The sequence below is a fragment of the Bubalus kerabau genome, chromosome 12 (assembly GCF_029407905.1).
Source record: "Bubalus kerabau isolate K-KA32 ecotype Philippines breed swamp buffalo chromosome 12, PCC_UOA_SB_1v2, whole genome shotgun sequence".
Taxonomy (NCBI): domain Eukaryota; kingdom Metazoa; phylum Chordata; class Mammalia; order Artiodactyla; family Bovidae; genus Bubalus; species Bubalus kerabau.
Window position 1 is genome coordinate 36,466,518 of NC_073635.1, and position 22,939 is coordinate 36,489,456.

General features: G+C 47.7%; 1 protein-coding gene across 4 annotated transcripts in view; it reads left to right on the top strand.

Annotated features, from left to right (window-relative positions):
- Positions 1-22,939, top strand: part of CRYL1 (crystallin lambda 1) — a 57,399-nt gene that overhangs the window by 28,864 nt on the left and 5,596 nt on the right. For 3 of the 4 annotated variants that reach the window (XR_008701002.1, XM_055542581.1, XM_055542582.1), the window contains exons 4-5: positions 12,368-12,529; positions 14,369-14,563. Coding sequence is in view for 3 of the 4 variants with exons in the window: in XM_055542581.1 (XP_055398556.1) it covers positions 12,368-12,529; positions 14,369-14,563 (357 nt within the window). In the remaining variant the exon portion in view is untranslated. Of the gene's footprint in view, positions 1-12,367; positions 12,530-14,368; positions 14,564-14,692; positions 14,896-22,939 lie in introns of those variants that run through there. The other variant, XM_055542583.1, reaches the window with a different exon arrangement.

The following is a 22,939-nucleotide window of genomic DNA, read 5'->3' on the forward strand; positions in this document are numbered from 1 at the left end:
GTAATATTCTGGGGCCTGACTCTCATGCAGGGGAGAGGAGGAGAAGGTGCTCTGGAAGTCTCCTGGCTGGGTGAGATGGTTTGGGGCATGGAGTGTACACCTGTCTGCTCGAGTTGTCACCTGTCCTTGGTCAAGAAAAGGATGGGAAAGACTGGCGCCCTGGCAAGGCCACAGGGCACTTCTGCCTGTGAGAAGCTTACACCTTCCTTGGGAAGTAAGTGGGACTGGAAGTAAATTGAACACACAGCTCAGAGCGGGGAGGGACGAGGGGAGGGTGTGAACGACCTTGAGGACAGGGAGCTTCTGCAAGAGGAGGGGGGAGTCTTCCTATATGTCCTTCTTGAGTAAAATGAAGCACTGTGTGTCTTAAGGAAACTTCTGCTGCAATGACCAGAAAGTTGTAGAATGGGAGTCCATCTGTGGGGTGATCTGATTTTTCGGGGAGAAATGCTGGGAAAAGACACAAATGTCTTGGAGGTGGAGTTTTGTGAGGTTTGTCCTTTTACTTGGCCATATTTTCTAGATTTTCCACAATGAACGTGTATTACTTCTGTGGTAATAAGCACACAGATCCCCTGGCAGGTGCTCTGGGAGCAGCTGAGCCTGTGGTGGTCAAGACCCGGACTTGGGAGACAGACAGATGCGGGGTCCACGGCCCGGCGCATCTCTCCCTCGGTACGCAACAAGTTTCAGCACATTCTCAGCTGTGCAGGAAACAGCTCTTTTCTAAGACATGGGTCATACACAAAATGATTATCCTGAGAATTAAACGAAAAGGTGTACAAAGCACATACCACATACCAGCTGCTGTTGAAATGCTCAGGAAATACCAGAGTTTCTTATGCCAACAGCTTAAGTTTTTTTATACCTAAGTTTGAGCTGTGCGGTTTTGGCTTTATTTCTGGCTATGAAGTATGCGTGAATGTGCGTTTCCCGCAAGTATTAGAAGAATCATGTCTATGGCTTTGTGTGCTCAGTTGCTCAGTCGTGTCTGACTCTTTGTGACCCCCATGGACTAAAGCCCTCCAGGCTCCTCTGGTGGAGCCAGAGGAATGTCTGTGGAATACTCGAGTGGGTTGCCGTTTCCTCCTCCAGGGGATCTTCCTGACTCAGGGATCAAACCCACGTGTCCAGCGTCTCCTGAAGTGGCAGCCTGTTGCTTTCAGTTCAGTTCAGTCGCTCAGTCGTGTCCGACTCTTTGCGACCCCATGAATCGCAGCACACCAGGCCTCCCTGTCCATCACCAACTCCCGGAGTTTACCCAAACTCATGTCCATCGAATCGGTGATGCCATCCAGCCATCTCATCCTCTGTTGTCCCCTTCTCCTCCTTCTCCCAATCCCTCCCAGCATCAGGGTCTTTTCCAATGAGTCAACTCTTCGCATGAGGTGTCAGTAGCTCCTCCGGGAGCTTGCCCAGGCCCAGGTGGGCTGCCCAACCATGGCTTGTTCAGCCTCCAGCGCACTGAGAACCTTGGCATGGGGCAGTGGCTGGGCCTCCACAGAGCCGGCCGGTGACACCTGCCAGGCCTGCCGAGAGGGAAACAAGCGCTTAGTTATTATGTTAAATGGCCTGTGTGAGTACGTGATGCATCTCAGCTCCTGCAGCTGCCAGGAAAAGGTTCCCACGTCTTCCTGGGAGGCCTGGCTGGGCCCCAGGACCCTCTGTGGTGCTCAGACGTGTCAGGGTTGATCTCGTTGCCGGTTTTCGGCAGCAGATGTGGTCATTGCTTGCTGTGTGGGTGCTAGAAGGGCATCCTAGATGCCCTAGACAGAGACCGTGTCTGTACCCTGATTCTCCAGACGTTTCCTGGTACCTCACTCACCCCCAGCACCTCCCGCCCCCAGGCTGCTCCTTGCCATCAGCACCTGATCCTGCTCCTTTGGACAGTTTGGGGTCCCGCTTTTGTTCTCTTTGCTTTAGATTCTGTCTAGTGGGCTGTTCTAAGCAGTATCCCCTCCACCCCCACCACCCCCCATGCAGTCACCCCCTGCTGCCCACAGGGTTGGGGTGGTTCACAGACCCTGCTCCCTGCTTCCCTCCCCTCCCAGCACCCTGAACTCTTGTTTCTTTAATAGTTTTGTTTGTTTGTTCTTTTAATGTGGTCCCCATCACATTTATTTTTGTTAAAAAAATTTTTTTTTTGTTTGTTTTGCTATACTGCATAGCATTTGGAATCTTAGTTCCCTGACCAGAAATCGAACCTGTGCCCCTGCCTTGGAAGTGAGAAGTCTTATCCACTGGACCGTGAGGGAAGTCCCTGTTTCTTTAATAGTTTTTTGTTTTTTTTTTTAAGAGTGACATTCAACACATATTTTTAGTGTCTTTGAGAGATCCACACTGTGATTTTGGGCTGTAACTTCTGGCAGAATGGATGCTGGTGGCTCCTTGGTTAACAGGTGTCCTTGGGCCCAGAACTGCGTGCCCTGTGTGGTCGTGGTCGCCACAGGGCCAGCAAGACTTGAGCACTAGACAGGTGCTGCAAACTGACACAGGTGTAAAATCCCCACTGGATTTCAGTGACTTACTAAGGAAAGAAGAAAATAATGTAAAATATCTCAATAGTTTTTAACACTGATTACATATTAAAATGACAATATTTGGGTATATTGAGTTCTTGTTTTTTAGTCGCTCAGTCGTGTCCGACTCTCTGCGACACCATGGACCGCAGCACACCAGGCGTCCCTGTCCATCACCAACTCCCGGAGTTTATTCAAACTCGTGTCCGTTGAGTCAGTGATGCCATCCAACCATCTCATCCTCTGTCACCTCCTTCTCCTGCATCTTTCCCAGCATCAGGGTCTTTTCCAATGAGTTGGCTCTTTGCATCAGGTGGTCAAAGTATTGGAGCTTTGGTTTCAGCATCAGTCCTTCCAATGAATAAAATGACAATATTTTGATATATTGAGTTAAATAAAACTTATTGGTATAACTAAGTTCATCTGTTTCTTCCTGCTTTCTTAATGTGGCTACTAGAAAACAGCATTGCGTATGTGACTCATGTTGTGTTTCATTGGGTGGCTGGTCTAGAGCATGAAGTCTCCTTGGCCTTGCTTTATCAGTTAATTGTGGTCCCTGCTGTTCCCCTGGGTAGGGCCTGCCCTTTTGGTTACTGTTTAAAGGGAAATAACCGCTTGTTTGGAGAAGGCAATGGCACCCCACTCCAGGACTCTTGCCTGGAAAATCCCATCTGGTGGGCTGCAGTCCATGGGGTCGCAAAGAGTCAGACACGACTGAGCGACTTCACTTTCACTTTTCACTTTCATGCATTGGAGAAGGAAATGGCAACCCACTTCAGTGTTCTTGCCTGGAGAATCCCAGACACAGGGGAGCCTGGTGGGCTGCCATCTAAGGGGTCACAAAGAGTTGGACACGACTGAAGCAACTTAGCAGTAGCAGCAGCAACCGCTTGTTTTACTCACCTCTGCGCATTTGATCAAGCCTCTGCCTGGAGCTGTGCGCTGTGATTCTGCTAGCACATTTGTCTTCAAACATCTGGGAATATTCTGAGTGAATTATCTGTGAATGTACTGTATGACACCATATCGACAATGCTGTTGATTGTAATATGTCTTCCAATGTGAGAAACACTAAGGAAAACAAATGCATCTTAGAAGGTGACCCACAATATTCTCTAACCCTTGACCTATTTGGTGTTTTGAGTTTCTTCCTTTAGTTAATTTGTAAATGATAAATCAAAATGTTTTGTAATGTTTTGCAAAGACCTTTAGAATTACAGACTTCGTGTCAGTGAAGTGGAGGAGTCTGGCTTTGGAGGGGGGCTCCTTACCCAGACTCTCTGCCTCAGCCCCCTCCACTGTAAAATGAGGCGATCATGGAGCTGCTCCATTGTCATGAGAGCTCAGTGGGCATCTGTGAATTAAACAAGCTCCTTTTTATCAGCACCCAAGCAGCGCCTGGCTCAGAAGAAGTTGGCCAAGTGGGCTCACCCTTCAGCCCCTCGGTATCCCCATTTATGACCAGGGAACCAAACTGACCAAGGGTAAACATGCAGTCAGTGGTAGGTCAGTGTTTATCTTCTCGTATCAGATTGCGTTTCTGAGCCAGAAGTGTAAGATTTCTGGCTCAGTGATGCATTTTCCCTCACGATCCTGGAATTGGATGAATGTTGCATCTCATGTGAACTCTTTCCCACATCAGCTATTCTCAGAGTTAGAGAGACTGGGCAGGTGGGCGCTCAGACCCAGGAAGGACACCTGGAGTTGCCTGAACCTTCGGATTTTTCACATTAAGCAAGTTAGAAGTTGGAATTTTTATTTCTGATTTTAAAATCTTGGTTCAGGTTTTCTTTTTTCTTTTTAATATTTATTTTATTACTTATTTGACCACACTGGGTCTCAGTTGTAGCACGTGGGATCTTTTAGCTGTGGCATGCAAACTCAGTTGTGGCATGTGGGATCTAGTTCCCTGACCAGGGATCCAACCCAGACACTCTGCACTGGGAATGTGGAGTCTTTCCTAATCACATTGTGACCATGTGTGATCTCTGACCACAATCTGGTATATTAATTCTGTTTGACACTCCTGTTCCCTTTGAGAACTTTCATGAGTATTTTCTTCTTGACCACTTTCATTTTACTTCCTTCAGAGACGTTTCTCTCAGGCTGGTAGACATGTATAGAACCCTGTTGTTTCAATGGTGACTTAGCAAGTGTTAGAGTTTTGTATCCAGTCTTCATTACAAAACACATTTTGGGTAGGAGGAGGAGGTCTAACAAAGGCTTAACATAGATGTAAAAATACTTAACAGAATATTAGCAAATCAGATCTAAAAATATACATCAGTTCAGTTCAGTTCAGTCGCTCAGTCATGTCTGACTCTTTGTGACCCCATGAATCGCAGCACGCCAGGCCTCCCTGTCCATCACCAACTCCCGGAGTTCACCCAGACTCACGTTCATTGAGTCAGTGATGCCATCCAGCCATCTCATCCTCTGTCATCCCCTATCGAAGTTATACAAGGCTGGTTCAATACTTGAAAGCAAATTAATGTAAACCATTACAATGCACTGCTGTTATTTTTGCTTTGGATGTTCACTTATATTTTAGAGCAATTGAAAACAAAACATTTATTTTATCTTCATTTACTCCATTTCCAGTGTTCTTCATTTCTTTATATAGATCCAGTTTTCTCTCTGGTTAGTTTTTTTTTCCTTCTGCCTGCAGACTTTCCCTTATAATTTATTCCTATTCTTAGATTCACAGGTTGGCTTGGAATGAATTCCTAAACTTACTGTTTTTCTCGGAAAAGTTTTTGTTTCTTCATTTTTGAAAGATGTTTTTACTGACTGTAGAACTGTGAGTTGACAGGTATTTTTTCTTTTAGCACTTAAAAATGTCACTCCATTACTTTCCATCTTCTATGATCTCTCAAAAAGTCTTAATTTCATTCTTGTATATATTATGTGACTTTTTCTGACTGCCTTCAGTATTTCTTTGTCTGCTTTACTCAGCAGTTTGAACATAACATACCTCTTTATCCCCAAATCCACAACCATGGTTGTGGATTTGGGGGTAAAGAAGGGTATTTATCCTGCATTGTGTTCTCTCAGCTTCATGCTTGTGTAATTTGGGATTTTCTTTAGTTTTGGAATATTCTCAGCCATTATTTCCTGGAATGTTGTCTTCTGCCCCATTTCCTGTCCCTAGAAACGTTTGGATTTCAGTCACACATGTGTTAGATCATTTGATAATTTTCCTGCAGGTCCTGGATGCTCTGTATATGCTCCTCAATCTTTTTGCTCTTTGTTTTTCACTTTGGCTAATTTCCATTGACTGGTCTTCAGTTCACTGATTCTTTCCCAACTGTGTTGAGTCTACTGATGAGTCAGTCAAAGGCATTCTTCATCTCTCCTTTGTTTTTAATTTTTAGCATTCTCTTTGATATTGTCTTCCAGTTTCTATTTCTCTGCTGAAATCACCCATATGATGTTGTCCACATTTTTCACCCCACAGCCTTTAATATTTTTAATCACAGTTACTTAAAATTCAATGTCAGATTGTACCAGTGTCTGAATCATACCAGGATCTGGTCCTGTGATCCCTCTGTCTCTTGGGTGTGCACTTTTTTGTATGCCTCATAATTTTTTGTTTTTGAAATCTGGACATCTTGAGCAGGACAGCAGATTTACGCCTGGGATTTGACACGCCTTTCTTCCTGCAAGGCTTTTGTTGTAAGGATTTGAGTTGATCTAGTTAGGAGTTGGGCAAGTTTTAAGGTTTTCAAGTTCCTGTAGTCACCCTTGGTGCATACAAGTTTCACATCCTTAAGCAATACCTGTGTTTAGGGTGAGGACTGGCTGCCAGAGGGTTTTCTCCCTCAATATGTTCTCCACCCTCAGCTTTCAGTCTTCCCTTTGCAGTGCTCTCAGAGAGTCTCTTTCCATGTTCTTGCTCTGTCCCTTCCCAGAAGTGTTCTTTTCTCACTAGTTACTTAACACTTGCTGGCCTGGGAAGGGTCTTCTCTTGGGATTCTGATTAAGCCTTTGTCTCGTTCAGACTTCCCTGGTGGCTCAGATGGCAAAGAATCTGCCTACAATGCAAGAGACCCAGTTTCGATCCCTGGGTTGGGAAGATCCCCTGGAGAAGAAAATGGCAACGCATTCTAGTATTCTTGCCTGGGAAATCCCTGAAAAGAGGAGCCGGGCGGGCTACCGGGTCGCAAAGAGTTGGACATGACTGAATGACTAACGCTAGCATTCATTCCTCTTCCTCCCCCAGGGATAAGGGTTTTTATTTCAGTTCCCTTCCCCCACCTAGAGTGAATTTTCAGTAATGGTAGGTTTTGTGCTTTTGTCTGCATCCACTTCAGCGAATTAAGATGTATTTATGTCACATGCTGAAGGAGTCAGATGATGGACCACAGTTTACCTGTATGTTAGAACTTTTCAACATTTCTACATGTTTTTAAAAAATCTATTAAAAAATTATTTCTTTTTATTTTTTATAATTTAATTAATTAATTAACTTTTGGGTGTGCCGAGTCATCACTTGCTGCATGCGCTTTTCTCCAGTTGCCCAAGTGGGGGCCACTCTCTAGTTTGGTGGGGGCCAAGTGCAGGGGCCTCTCATTGCGGTGGCTTCTCTGGTTGTGGAGCACAGGCCCTGGGCACAGGGGCTTCGGTAGTTGCAGCGTGTGGGCTCACTAGTTGTGGCACACAGGCTTATTGCTGTAAAGCATGTGAGATCTTCCTGGACCAGGAATCGAACCTGTGTCTCCTGCATTGGCAGGCAGCCTCTTAGCCACCACCAGGGAAGTCCTAGAATATTTTAAATTATAATATTTTTTTCATGTCAAGCATTTTAACTTAATTGTAAATAAATGATTTCTTAAAAGGTATTAAAAAAATTGTTGGAATGAGATGGGGATAGACACACCATCAGGCCAGCAGTTGTCACCTGTGTCCCTTCTCTCACCTCCATCCCCTATGGTTACTTGAGGAAAGACCTCTGCTGGAAGCAGACCACAGCCACCCTGGTCACCTTGACACCCAATCCCCAGGACATTCCTCAGGGCAGCCTGCTCTGCTTTTTACTTTAGAAAAGTCTCTAATTGAGTATAGTTTATTCTAGATTACTATAGAACATTGTTTAGGATTTATAATATGCTTTAAAAGTATTTTGATTTTTAAGGAAAAATGTGAGGCTTTGGTTAGAGCACAGTGCAGTTTATTATCTGTGATATTGAAAACCTGTACTTTTCTTTAACACATGCTATTTGTTCTAGAGTAAGAAGATTTATGGGATTTTATTTTGTAATTATAACATCTACCTCTTGAGAAATCTAGTCATAGTAGTCTATTAATCTGATAGATTGTTAACAATTGTGCTCTTTCAAGAAATAGTGGGACTTCCCTAGTGGTGCAGTGGATAAGAATTAGCCTGCCAATGCAGGGAACACGGGTTCAGTTCCTGGTCCAGGAAGATTTCATATGCTGCAGAGCACCTAAGCCCATGAGCCACAGCTACTGAGTCCACCCTCTAGAACCCATGACTCGCAACCTCTGAAGCCCATGCGCCTAGAGCCCATGCTCTGCAACAAGAGAAGCCACCTCAGTGTGAAGCCTGTGCACTGCACCTAGAGAGTAGCCCCCACCTGATGCAACTAGAGGAAGCCCCCACAAAGCACAAAGACCTAGTGCAGCCAAAAATAAATAAATTGATAAATAATTTTTAGAAATAAAATAAAGAAATAGTTAATAATAATAAAAAAGAAATTGCTGATGATTAAACATATTTCCCAGTATTCAGGTATGGATGTGAGAGTTGGACCATAAAGAAAGCTGAGTGCCAAAGAATTGATGCTTTTGAACTGTGGTGTTGGAGAAGACTTTTGAGAGTCCCTTGGACTACAAGGAGATCAAACCAGTCCATCCTAAAGGAAATCAGTCCTGAATATTCACTGGAAAGACTGAGGCTGAAGCTCCAATACTTTGGCCACCTAATTCAAAGAACTGACTCATTGGAAAAGACCCTGATGCTGGGAAAGATTGAAGGCAGGAGGAGAAGGGGACGACAGAGGATGAGATGATTGGATGGCATCACTGACTCATTGGGCAGGAGTTGAGCAAGCTCCGGGAGTTGGTGATGGATAGGGAAGCATGGCGTGCTGCAGTCCATGGGATCGCAGAGTTGGACATGACTGAGTAACTGAACTGAACTGAAACATGTTGAAGCAAGAAAGTGCTGATGATTTAAGAGGTTGAAGCAAGAGATGTATTTAGTGCAAAGAGACAGAACTTGTGATGTAGATCACGTCCATCCTCAAGATGAGAATGGATTCCCTTCTGCCATGGTTACAGTAGGATTTTAGCTCAAATTTCCTTTCTTGCCATCTCTTGCCTGCTAAAATTGGCAAATAGAACTTCTTTGCATGTAAAATATCTTAAGCACCAAAGTCTTCTAGTTTAGTTTTTCTTTCTATCTGGAAAGAACATTGAAGACTGTTTCCAGATATTTCGCACTGATAAATGTAGATTTTTCTAGCAACAGGATGCCTATCTAAGATGCATGACTTGCCTTTAAAAAAAAATAAATGAAATTTCATTTTCCCCATGAAAGTATTTGTTTTGGAAGCTGCACAGGGTCGCACAGCGAGTGGATCATCTGCAGAAGTCAGTGCCCTCTCAACAAGTCCCGCCTTTGCCTGGGGATGGTCCAGAACCCCACCTCGTGGCCACGCCCCCTCCCCAAAACCACCCTGCAGGGTCTGAGTGCTGTCCTTGGTGAATTCTACTGATCTGTGTTTTAAGTCACTTCAGTCACGTCCAACTCTTTGTGAATAAAACACTAAAGTATATAAATTGTTTACTTTAAAAAATTATAAGTAAATGAAAGAGAACAACAAGTTAGACCTATAATAATACCATCATCCAGTGTCCTTTTAAGTCTTTTCTGCTGCTGCCGTGTAATCTTCTGATGTGCCGATAACAGTTGTGATACTTGGAAAGTTCCTTTCACTTTCCTTGTCCTCAGAATCTGAGCTAGTGGTTGTGTGTGAGATTATCACTTATTATAGATACATCTCTCCCACTTCAAAACAAACAAAACACAAATAATAGCCGTTGCTTAGAAAATGTCAGAGTTTAATGAAGCAAAGTCAAGCTAGTTACCTTCAGTAGTGAAAGAGAATTTTTGCTGACACTCGACGTCTAGTGGCTTTCCCTGGACAGGCCCTTGAAAGGCTCGGTGAGCCCCGAGGCACTCTCACCTACTGGGAGCGGGATGTATGTCTAGCTGTTTGCTGTCACTTCCTCCCAGCTGTCCATGGTCACCAAGCGAGAGCAGCCGCTCTCAGCTTCGCGATCCACCCAAGAGATGACCATCCCCAGTAACAGTCTGCAGACCCCGGTTCTCAGACAAGCAGTGAGCAACGGCGAGATGATGAACTCAAGGCTTGACATAGACAGAGGCGTCTTAACCCTGGCCCAGCACATGGAACACAAGTGGGTTAACAACGATGGCAACAATGAAACTTCAAGCAAATGCACTGTTAAAACCCTTACATAATTGTAGCAGGCTTGGATTTCCTCTGCTTCGAGTGTTCTTGCCTCTTTGATAATCAGACGATCTAAAGAAAGGCATAGAATTTCAGAGGAGAATCTGCAGGCCAGGCTCACAATGAGGCCATTCACAGGGCTCTTTCATTAGCCTGCACAGTATCGGCATCACGATTCATCTCTGGCTTCACTACAAGGCTCCATTTAAACCCAACCCAACTCGCAGACTTAACTGATCCAGGAATTACTCAATACAGCCCGCCAGCTACTGTAGCTTTTCCCCTTTGATAAGGGGTTTAACACAATGGGCTTCACAGTTCTTAAATGACTCCACTTTTTTCACCCTGTCTTTGAGATGTGGTGCTTATGTGACCTTTTGTTCTGAATAAAATTTCACGTGGTGTGACTATATTTTTTAAAACTACTAACAGACCCAATATTGACGCCTTACCCATGGAGGAAAGCTTTTAAAACCTTGTAGATGGTATAGAAATGAAATTCATGTCATAATATTTACCCAGCTAACTTCACTCTATTAGATTATTAGATATTATTAAACCTCAAATATTTTATTTTGGGGGTGATTTGATAAAGTTACAGGCAGTACTTCTGCATTTTGCGTCGACTTTTACAGGCTGCTGGTTGTCTTCTGGTTTGTGCAGTTTCTGCCTCCACAGTACTGATAGACGGACCAGGGCACCCTCAGAAAGTGCCTGGTGGGGAGGGCAGTGGGGAGCCTGATCTCAGAGTGGGAGACCATCAGGAATGAATGTATTTGGCCACAAACCATTGGGAGTGCGGTTGGCCCCCATTGCACCTGAGAACTGTGGGTCTCAGACTTCATTAAACACAAGTCATCAGAGTGACAGATAAGCATGCAGGTGCCTGGGCCCCATGCTGAGTCTGACTCAGTATGTCTGCAGTGGGGGCCTGAGGATTTGCATGGTTAACAAGCATAGTTGATTCTGTTATCAGACCCCACTAAGAACTATTACCCCAAATTCACCGGGGACTGTGGGAACTCAGGGACCCTTGTTAGTAGGAGTGACTCCTGGTGGGATTTCCTGGGGCAGTGCTGGGAGGGGAGGGTGCACCTGAAGGTCCAGCTAGCATCCCCTTCTGTTCCCAGTCTCTCCACAGCAGGGCAGCAGCTGCCCTGAGTATCCAGTTCCCAGGGACTTGCCTGTGGGCCTGTGTTTGGGTGTCTGAGAACGGCTTCCCACAGCCCCCACCCACCCCACCCGCCGCCCGCTCTGCACATAATCTGAATTTCCGAACAGTCATTATCTGCGATATTTAATCCAAATTCGCTTCTCTACCCTCCTCCGTTACCCCCTTATTAAAATAATTTTAGAGTTTTAGTAACAAAGGTCTTTTTCAAAGGATTTCTGATAAGAAATGGACTCTCAAGAAGCCTTTTGGGAATTATGGATGTAGCATGTGTTTGCTCATTTCATGAAGATAAGATTTTTCCTTGAAGATAAGTCGATTTGATGATCAGGACACACAAGTGGTGGTGACTATTGTTGATATTCATACACTTCCCTGCAGTGCTGTTGTGTGTTCTGTTTGTAGAATCCACCCCCATAAAGTTGGAGGGCTTTTTTATTATGAGAATTTTCAGCCTGACACAGAACTAGAAAATACAGTTCCCAGAGTTACCAAGATCTGTCATACTTTTTGACAGCTATTTTTCTCCTGTTCTTAAATATTTAAAAAATTTTTATTTTTGCATTTTATATAGTTCTTTTTAAATTTATTTTTAATTGGAGTATAATGGCTTTACAATGTTGTGTTGGTTTCTGCTGTACAATGAAGTGAATCAGCTCTCTCTTGAGCCTCCCTCCCACCCCTCATCCCACCCCTCTAGGTCATCATAGACCACGGAGCTGAACTTCCTATGTTACACAGCAGCTTCCCACTAGCTCTCTGTTTTACACAGAGTAGTATATAAATGGGGGCTTCCCCAGTGGCTCAGATGGCAAAGAATCCACCTGTAATGCAGGAGACGTGGGTTCTATCCCTGGGTCGGGAAGATCCCCTGGAGGAGGAAATGGCAACCCACTCCTGTATTCTTGCCTGAAGAATCCCATGCACAGAGGAGCATGCCGGGCTGCAGACTCACAAAGAGTTGGACATGACTGAAGTGACCAAGCACACACCCTGTATATGTGTCAGTGCTGCTCTCTCAGTTCCCCGCTGTGTTCACAAGTCCATTCTCTACCTGTTCTTGAATGTTGCTGATGATTCTCTAATTGGTTCATTTTGGGAAGGACGCAAACACGAGATGCTTTGCTTGGGCCTGAGTGTGGCGACCCTGTGTGATAACGTGAGGTTGTCCTTTTTAGGAATGTGTCCCGGAGAACCTGGAGCTGAAGCGGAAGCTGTTTGCTCAGCTGGACAAAATCTCTGACGACCACGTCATCTTGAGCAGCTCCAGCTCATGCCTCCTGCCCTCCAAGCTGTTTGCCGGCTTGGCGCACGTGAAGCAGTGCCTGGTGGCCCACCCCGTGAGTATATCCAACCTGGAAACCCAGCGAGTCTCGTTTGGGTTTCCAGGAGCAATTCATCTCGATGAACCTGCTTGTGCTTTTTAACTGCTTTCCTGAGATGTAATTCATATATCACACAATTCAACTTGTACAATCCAGTATTTTTTTAGTATATTTAGCTTTTTAGTATATTTAGCAAGTTGGACGTTATCATCATTTTAAAAAGAATTTTATCCAGAATTCCTTGAATTGTATCTTGTCTCTCATGCATTGTGAGAAAGAGTGAACAAATCTTACAGACTTCTGGCCTCAAGTCACTCACTGTCACAGGCCTGGGGTGCTGTGGTGAGGTCGGCTCCCACCACCTGAGTTGATTTAGGACAGGTGGGGCATGTGCTCAGGTCGGGTGTGTGCTTGGGGTGGATGTGAGAGTGTGGCTGCCGGAGGGGGAGAGACCAGGGCATAGTTACAACAGTGACCCGGGAAACGGGGAGGCCACGTGTGGTCTCAGCGCGCCTGTGGTGCCATGTCTCCTGGAGGGGTCTAAGTGGGCAGAGGGAAGCCAGCTGCCAGGGCGGCCCGGGGGCAGCAGGGCTTAAAGGAAGTGTGGGCAGGAAGTCTGCAAGGCAGCCTGCGAGCGAGACTGAGACAGGAGTGAGCCAGATGCACAGAAAGACGCCTTTTACCTGTTTGTCCTGACCTGTGTTCTGCCCCTACAAGGCTCACAGCACTGCAGAGACCCCAAGCCCAACACCCCTGTCTTCCCATAAAGAGAAGTTCATCACGGACAGACATGCTCTCAGTTCTTATAATTCTGATGTTTAAAAAGGCCAGAGGTCACATATCTTTGTAGGAACTCAGTGACTCCAGTCAGGGGGCCAGTGATTCAGCTGAGAATTTATAGTTTATTTGAAGTAGGTGCTCCTCCAGGACAGGCTGGGAGCAGAGGAAACCTCCAAGGTGTGAGGGCCAGCTGGCTGCCCCTCCAGGCTGTTCCAGGGGAAATACGTTCTTCTCTCTTCTGTGGAAATCATTTTAAAATGGATGCCTCTTGTACTTTTTGGTAAATGTGAGATTTTTACCCATTTTCACCCATACTCGGAGGAAAAACATTAAAATACAATATCGTTTGGGGAAAGAGTTTAGCGAGCGTGCATCTGCTTAGTGGTGAGGGTTATTAGCAGCCTTTTGTCAAATAGCATTTTCTTTAGAGGTAGGAGAACTCTCTCTAAGAATCTTCAAGAAGGATTTCTCAAAGTAAAACGAGAAAACCAAAGCCAAGAAACCACAAGAAAACCAATGCTGGGCAGGCAAGCCGTCCCACCGTGGGCAGACTCTCTTCCTGTCTCAGATGACACTCAGTGCTGAGGCTCTAGGCCGTTGCCTGTGTGACTCGTGGGTGAGATTTGATCGGGGGAGCCAATGTTTGAGGCTCACCATGGAGACATTAAGGGAGTTCCAGGTTTGAGGGAGATACTACCCATAACACCGATGCAGTAGAATGGCAGTGACTCATGTGGGAAGAGGAGGCTGGGTGAAGGTTGGGAGAAGCCTGTGAGGGTTGGACAGCTGGTGGCAGAGCCCCTGGAGGTCAGTGGTAAACGTGCAGGGGGCCCACTGGCACCCATGAGCTGGAACCTCAGGGTTGGTTACAATTCCTGCAGTTCTGTGCCCAAATTCTTTCTTTGTCTCCCCTCTTTGTGAACGACTTTATTCCTCCAGTTTCTTGTCATAGGATGGGCCCCTCATTCCTGTGTTGAACCTGCCCCCCATCCACCCTGACTGTTCAGGATCGTGAGTGACACCCCGCATGCCAGAGCTGTCTTCTCAACTCTCTCCGGCCATCTCTCTCCCAAGGTCAACCCACCGTATTACGTGCCGCTGGTGGAGCTGGTCCCACACCCAGAGACGGCCCCCGCCACTGTGGACAGGACCTATGCCCTGATGCGGAGGGTCGGACAGTCCCCCGTCAGGCTCCTGAGGGAGGTCGACGGCTTCGCCCTGAACCGCCTCCAGTATGCGGTCATCGCTGAGGCTTGGCGGCTTGTGGAGGTGTGTGGCGGGGCTGGGGCCCCTGGCTCAGCGGGGGCGGGCAGGTGGGCTGGGGGTGGGGTTGAGGGGGATGGGAGGGGCAAGAGTCTGGCGGGGTGGGCAGAGAACCAGGTGCCCGATCTGTTCCAGAGACCAGAGGCACCCCTTCCTCTCAAGAGATTCCTCTGTACCATCAGTCACAGAGGATATTCACACGTGATGAAGACTTCTATTCTTGCCCTTTCCTGTCATTTCCGCACCATTTTCTCTGTGATGTGCTGAGTTTCCCCACGGTCTCAGACTGCTCCCCACCCCCAGTGGCACTGTTTTTCAAGAGGAAAAAGAAATTATATTTTGAGTAAACTTGTGTCCTTTCAAGGAACCCCATTTATTTCAAGAGCTTGAGGAAGAAACAGTGGATAGCTTTTAAACTTGTTAGTTCTATTCTTGTCTCACATATAGAGAGGAGTTTATATATATATATATATATATATATATATATATATATATATTTATATACCTGTATATTTACATATGGACTTCCCAGGTAGTTCTAGTGGTAAAGAACCCACCTGCCAATGCAGGAGACACTGGTTTGATCCCTGGGTCAGGAAGACCCCCTGGAGGAGAGCATGGCAACCCACTCCAGTATTCTTGCCTGGAAAATCCCATGAACAGAGGAGCCTGGTGGGCTACAGTCCATGGGGTTGCAAAGAGTCAGACATGCCTGAAGTGACTTAGCACACAGAGGTTTGTCAGTTTCTTGAAGAGAACGCTTTTGGTTTCATTGATTTTTTTCTTCCCCCTTATGGTTTTCCTGTTTTTCGTCTCATCAGCTCTGGAGGGAGGGTGTCCCTTCATCCTTGCAGCCAAGCAGGAGAGAGAAATTCTAGAGGAGATGGGGTGGGAGGGTAGGGCCCGCAACTGCGGGCCTGTCATAGTGGGGAACAAGGTGGGGACACGACTAGGGGTGGGGGGGTGGGCAGGAAGGGGCTCCCGGGGCACACGGTCCCACCCCCGGCCGTGACTGCATGAGGGCTGGTGGGCGCTCACAGCCACTCAGTCCTTTTTCTATGGCCCGTTTGGCTGCAGAATTGGGCCAGAGCAGCCCTAGTTAGCAGCAGCGCTAGTTGGCCGGGAAACGCTGACAACCGCAGCCTAGGGGCCCAGTGTTAGGTCTGTGGGTGATGGATCCTGTTGCTGGGAAGGTGCTTTTCAGCTCATCCTCTTAAGCTGATGGGCATGATGAGGGAAGAAGCGCTGAGATGATAGACTCTTGCCCAGACAGTGGCTGAGCTTGCACTGCCCGTAAATTCCTGTCCTGTTGCAAGAGGGTCGTGGAGGCGACCAGCGGTGAATCACAGAGCCTCCGAGGATTCTCAGTTCGTTGGAATGTGGGGGTGGTAATGAGCTTCAGACTGCTGAGCTCAGGTGTTGTTCACGCTTCTGAGAAACAGAACCTCCAAGTGGATATCTGCCCGTGGGCCCTGAGCTGCAGGGCTTCCAGGGCTTCCATTCTGGTGTCCAGTTCAGGACGTAGTATCTGTGGTCCGTACAGGACCCTTGGAGAGAGTCCAGGCCTCTGTGGCCCAGCTTTATTTCTGGACATGGATGCAGCCACTGTGAGCACTGCTTTCAGCTACTAAGGTGCATCTCAAAGGTCACCTGGTAAAATGAGCAGACCAGGCTTTCTGTGGTAAACTCCATCAAGTGTTTCTGTTGAGTGTAGTTTAGGACAGTGCAGTGTTTCCCTGCAGCAAACTTTAATCAAGTCTAATTGCTTACATACCTGATACCACGTGAATACAGCTGTTTCTTTAAATACATGTTTTATTTTTCTATTTTTGACTGTGATGGGTCTTTGTCTAATAAATGTTTTCATTTATTCTTCTATTATTGACTGTGCTGGGTCTCTGTTGCTGCTCAGGCTTTTCTCTAGTTGCGCTGCAGGAGCGTCTCATCTCGGTGGCTTCCTTTGCTGTGGAGAAAGGCTCTCGAGTGTTCAGGCTCCAGTAGTTGTGGAACACGGCCTTAGTTGCTCCTCAGTATGTGAGATCTTCCCAGACCAGGGATCAAACAGGTGTCTCCTGCATCAGTAGGTAGATTCTTTACCTCTGAGCCATCAGGGAAGCCCAACATTGATTTTTTAAAACGATTTAATTCGCTTTCACTTAGAACACAAACATGTCTGAACAACGATCGCTAGGTTTTCGCTTCTCCCCCCATCTTACCCAACCGCCAGACGGCATCTCCCTCATCCCACTGGCCTCCTGCTTGGCATCTTGGCATCGTCATGCAGCCTTTGATTTCAGGAGCGGAGGTGCAGACGGCAGCCTGCTTTTCCTCATCTCCGTCGTGTGAACAGAGGGTCCCTCCAAAGGTGGCGGCCAGATGGGGCAACTCCTCAGGCCTGAGAGGAAGTCCTTTCTCCGGTCACCACGAGTCTGGTGCTCCTGGGCCAGACCTGCTACGGGGTGGTGAGCTCCTGGCCTCGTCCTGAGAGTGTGCTTAGACTTGGGGGAACAGCAGCTCCTTGACAGAGGGGGCGGCTGGGGGAGGTGGTGCGGCCCAGGGAGTCTGGGGACGAGAGGACCTGAGGCTGTGGATGCGAGACGAGCTCTCACACTGCTCTCACTTGGGCTGTGATCGCCTGGAGGCAGGAAGTCCTTGGCTTTCTTCTCTCCTTTCAGAGCCAGGGTCAGCGTGCATGCCCCTAGTTCCCCAAGTCCAAGTTCATCCAGGAAGTTTACTACTCACACACACGACCTCTGAGAAGGACCTTCACTGAGTCTAGGGGTGGCGGAAGGAGTTTTTTCCACGAATATCACCCTGAGTGGGTTCCCTGCAGCCCAGTAAGTGCGGGCCCTCCCAGCTGTTCTGGAATAAAACCGGAACAAATGGACAGCGAGGAGGTGAAGGAAAGCACAGGCCCAGGCTGAGCTACACGCTCCCTGGCCCTGGATCAGGGAGTCTGCAGCCCCGACAAGAGGAAGCAAGTTCAAAGCCTGGCTCCAGGTGGTGGGTGTGGGGCTGGTTAGAAGGTTTCTTCAGAGGAAGGTGCTGGAAATAGCAGGACTGCTTCAGCTTGGCTCCCCTGGCGCGTGGCCAGAAGGAAAAGCAAAGGCTTGAGTTAAGTGCTGCTGAACAGACCTTGGCGACACCCGTCTGTGTATTTGGCAGGGAGATTCGTGTAGAAGGATGTGAAGGGAAGTCAGAGGAGTCAAGAAGGAGCCGGGCTCCTGCCTGCATTCCACCACGCCCTCCACTGTAGGACTCTCTACATTTTATGTTGTCTAAAATTTAAACTTGAAGGTTTAGGGGTTGGGAATTCCTTGGTTGCCCATTGGTTAGGGCTCCACTGCTGAGGGCCTGGTTTCCATCTGTGGTCTGGGAACTAAGATCCTACAAGCCACATGCCCCCTCCTCCCCCTCAAGAAAAAGTTTAAGGGTTTAAAAAAATAAATTTATTGTCTATTTATTTATTTGGCTATGCCATACAGCTTGTGGGATCTTAGTTCCCCAACCAGGGATTGAACCTGGACCCCCAGCAGTGAATGTTCAGAGTCCTAACCACAGGACCACCAGGGGACTCCTACCAACCTCCAGATTAACCGACACCTGCTTTCTCAGCTTTTAGTTGGAAGAGCCTCCTGTCAATGGCCTTTCATTCAGAGGTCGATGGAACAGGAGATGCTTTTTGTTACAGGACAGGTCTGGAAGGACCCCATGGTCTCAGCATTTTTAAGAAGGCCCAGAGCTATATCAGAAGCACACCCACCGCTCAGCAAGTGTTTAATGTTTTGCATTGACCACTGGGAGCCAATCAGAGAAACTAGAGGCCACTCATAGCTGACCTGAGTTATTCCACATGTGACAAACTGTGGAGCCGGAAGGCTGCAGGAGCTTTTCTAAGGCCAGTGGTGGTTTTGCGCAGACTTGAGCTTCCTGAGTGGCTCAGACGGTAAACAATCTGCCTGCAGTGCAGGAGACGCGGGTTCAATCCCGTATCAGTTAATTAGAACTCTTCCAGCAGCGATGGTCTGTAAGAAGTAGACCATTTTTATAACAGTGTTTACTGTTTTATGGGAGGTGACTTTATGAGTAGCCACAGTGGCGAGCAGTAAAGCCCTATTCAAAGGAGACATGCTGCTGATGTATTATTTTAGAGACAACTCCAGCCCCATTAACAGATAAACATAATGAAAACACCAACCACACATTCAATTAAGAAAAAAAAAAAAACCTGTCTGGCATGCCTGGGGTTACTCTAATAGTGTTTAAAGCAAAAGCATTTATGCTAGTGCTCTAACAGCTCTGAAAAAGAAACAAAGTGAGGTGCTGTTACTCTAACACCTGACTGCCTGTCCTCTCCCACAGGTGCTCGGGCAGTGAGAGGTTTCAGCTCCTCTGGTGTGAGCTGACAGGCAGGCCGGGGGCCCCTGATGGAGGTGGGGGGTGGGGTGGGAAAGAGTCTCCAGGAGAGGAGGCAGAGAAGGGGGCTACAGGTAACAGCTGGACAGGAGCCTATTCGTCCCGCCCCCAGTGCAGGTGGGAGCTGACCCTGGAGGTCAGAGGGGCAGAGACTGGGTTGTGTGTGCCTGCTGTGGGGGTGGGGCTTTCACTGCTTGATTCAAAGTGAAAGTGTTGGTCCCTCAGTCGTGTCGGACTCTTTGCGACCCCATGGACCTTGGAATTCCCCAGGCAGGATCACTGGGATGGGTTGCCATCAAACCTCTCTGTAAAGAGCTTCGTTCCCGAGGACCCTCAGTCCTGGCCTCACCGAGCCCCGGTGCACTTGTATTTGCACAAACAAGGGATTTTACTGTGAATAGTTTTTGAGGTTCAGACTTTTTGTTTCTATTGGCCTCTTTACCACCGGTGTTTTTCTTCCTGAGAGCTTTGTCACGAGAGAAGTGGGTAACACCGCTGTGGCCCAAACAGCTCTGGACTGACCTTTTGTTGTTCAGTTGCTCAGTCGTGTCCAACTCTGCAACTCCGGGGACTGCAGCACGCCAGGCTTCCCTGTCCTTCACCTTCTCCTGGAGTCTGCTCAAGTTCATGCCCATTGAGTCTGTGATGCCATTCACCCATCTCATCCTCTGTCGTCCCCTTTTCCTCCTGTCTTCAGTGTTTCCCAATGAGTCAGTTCCTCGCATCAGGTGGCCAAAGTATTGGAGCTTCAGCATTAGCATCAGTCCTTACAATGAATATTCAGGACTGATTTCCTTTAAGACTGTCCCTTAGATCCGCACTAAGTCTTTCTTCTCCATCCCTTTCATTTTTTGGTTTATTTCCACTGAAGGCTTTATTCTCAAAAATACAGGGAAAATACCACTTCTGTTCCCTACCCTGAGTTAGAGTGCTTTTATTTTTTCTGCCTTCTTGTCTAGTCTGTGTTAAGAATACTTTCCTCGAGTTTTTGTTCATTTTTAACGGCTTGTGATATTTTGTTTCATTGATCTTTTTGGAAAAAAAAAACAAACAACTAACCTTTCCCCTGTTGTGGGATGTTTTAAGGTCATTTCAGGTGTTCTGCCTTACGGTGCCTCTTTGCATGTTCAGTCTCTTCCTCTGGCTCCTTCTCCCAGAATGACTTGGGCAGCAGGATCGCCCCGCCCGAAGGGATACCTTACCAGAGGTTGGGCCCACCTGGGGCTGCACATCCCAGGAGCCCTGCCAGCCAGAATAGTCCTCTCCGCATCTCTCATCACCTCTCCCCACCCAGGATCCTGTCTGAGGCTCTGGACGCAGGGGCAGGAGGGTTGTGATCCTATGCCCTGTTGCATCAGCTAAGCGTGTTCAGTCAGCTCGTCTCCAAGGTGCTCGGAGCCCAGTCATCCTGAAGGAATGGCCCCGCCCTGCTTCCCAGAAAATGCACAGCTCATGGACCGCCAGCCTCGGGGTGACGAGAGCTGGCCGGCAGCACTGGGCAGTCCTTCCTGTGAAGTTCTGTCCTGTCCTTGCCCCACCTCCTCCAGGAAGGAGCTGTGGGTGGGGACGGGCAGAGGGGGCCTTTTTCGGTCTTGCTCTGGAGCCAGTTTCGTGGTGCACGTCAGACATGTGGTGCCTGGCAACGAGTGTAGAGAGGAAACACGCAAGTGTGTGTGCGTGGAGGGAATGAATTCATGGCTCCAGGTGCTTCCTCATGAGAAAAGCTGGCCTCCTCGTCACCGTGGTAGTTCTTAGTTTAAACTCCACTGTCTGTAACTGCCTTATTCTGAATCTTGGATCTGTACGGGCGGGCTATGGGGTTGGACTTTCTAAAGGTGGGCCCAGCACCCCCAGTTGGGCTTTACCATCTTGCATTAAGGTCATTCCAATGTGGCTCGAGCTTGACCATCTCTGGGAATCTGGGGTTAAGCCTCAAGGGGCCTCTTTCCCTGAGACCCCTTGTCCTGAGCCTCTGACAGGGGTGATTCTGGACCATCTCAGGCTTCACTCATTCTCACCCTCAGATACAACATTTCATTGCCTAACACATAACAGAGTAAAACATTTTTTTGCCTCGGTCAAGACACTGGATTGAGGCCTGAACGGCTCTGGTTGTGGGCTGGGAAACTTGTATATAACTTTGTCCCAATTCCTGGGGGGCAAGTCTATTCCTGGTGGTGGTGGTGGTGTTGGCTGAGGTGGAGAAGTGTTTGCACAAGAAAAACTTGAAAATTCAGGATCACATGTGGTGAAAAGTAGAGCAAAACAAAGTAGAAGAAGATCAAGAGCTGGGAATTAGTAATTTCTAGAAGAGGAAAAAAAAAAAAAAAAAAAAGGAGAGAGACCAGGAAAGATGGCAGGAGAAACATGAGAAAAGCAAGTGAATATGAGGGTGTGCAAAATAAATAATTAAATGACAGAATTTAGTAGGAAAATAGGCTGATTAGAAGGAAGACTACTTCTGTAGCTGGTGATCAGTAGAGGAGATAGTCTCCAGGCTTGCCTCACTCAACACATTTTGCATCCCTGAACTGTGCACAACCCCCAGGACCTCCCCCTTCTTCCTCGTCTCCCCAGGTCCAGTCCAAATCCCACGGTGGGTATTTTAGAGATGTCTTCCCGCCTCCTCTCCCTGGCCACAGAGTACCAGACCCCGGATGCCTGAGGGTCCCCTGTGAGGGTCGGCCAAGCAGAGGGCTGGTCATTCTGTCACACACAGTGCTGACGGTGTTTGATACATGTGATTAGCATCTAGTCAGCTGACTCAAGTAAGGAGATTGTTCTCAATAATCTGGGCAGACTTCATCCAATCAATTGAATGACCTTCAGGGCAGAGCTGAGGTTTCCACCAGTCAATCCTAAAAGAAATCAACCCTGAATATTCACTGGGAGGACTGATGCTGAAGCTGAAGCTCCGGTACTTTGGCCACCTGATGCGAAGAACTGACTCATTGGAAAGGGCCCTGATGCTGGGAAAGATTGAAGGTGGGAGGAGAAGGGGATGACAGAGGATGAGATGGTTGATGGCATCACCAATTCAATGGACATGAGTTTCAGCAAGCTTCAGGAGATGGTGAAGGACAGGGAAGCCTGGAGTGCTGCAGTCCATGGGGTTGCAAAGAGAGCCAGACACAACTGAGTGACTAACACACAAAGAAGCCTACCTCAGAAAATCCATATGGAGCAGAAAGAAGCAGTTAGGAAGGGGAGACATGAAGACTTTTCCCTTTTCTAAACTTGTTCAGCTAATGAATAGCAACTGATAAAAACCTGACTGCCCTCCATGGATGAAGCAGGAGGGAAGGACCCCGAACCCAGAGGAGGTGTGGGTCCTCCAGACCTGACAGTGTTGGGTGGTGGGAAGCCCTCTGACCCTTTGTCTAGTCAGGTCACTGTCCCCGCTCACGACACTTACAAATCAAGAATTAACTGCTCTGGGGTGGCTCACTTTGTGGGTGTTTTGAAATCTTTGGAAGTCAGCTCTGAAAGTGCAGAACATAGTTATGGAAGAAGAGAGCCAAGGCAAACAACATCACAGGTCAGGCTGGCCTCCGGGTCCACATCCCTCACAGTTTGGTGCTGGAATGAAAACCCCAGGCTGTTGGAATGTTGACCCAGGGACCAGGGCTGGGGGATTGGGAATCAGCCATCCCCGCCCAGCTGCCTCTCACAGCATCCCCAGGGGCCAGGGCGGCCCTGGAAGAGGACCGGGCCGAGACATGATGTGGGAAGTGGGGCACCTTGCCATCTAGCAGTCGTTTCTGGTGGTTCTGGGCGGCCCCACAGGCCTCGTGTGCACTGTTTCCTCCTGACACCCCCTAACCCCCCAGCATTGTCACCAAGAGTGGAGGCCGGTAGACTGAGCATTTGAGCGACCTGAGTGGATCTGCTCTCATCAGTGGTCATGTGAGCCCGAGGATGGTTTAGGACTAATAGGAAACTTGGAGGACTCTTCCTGCTGACGAG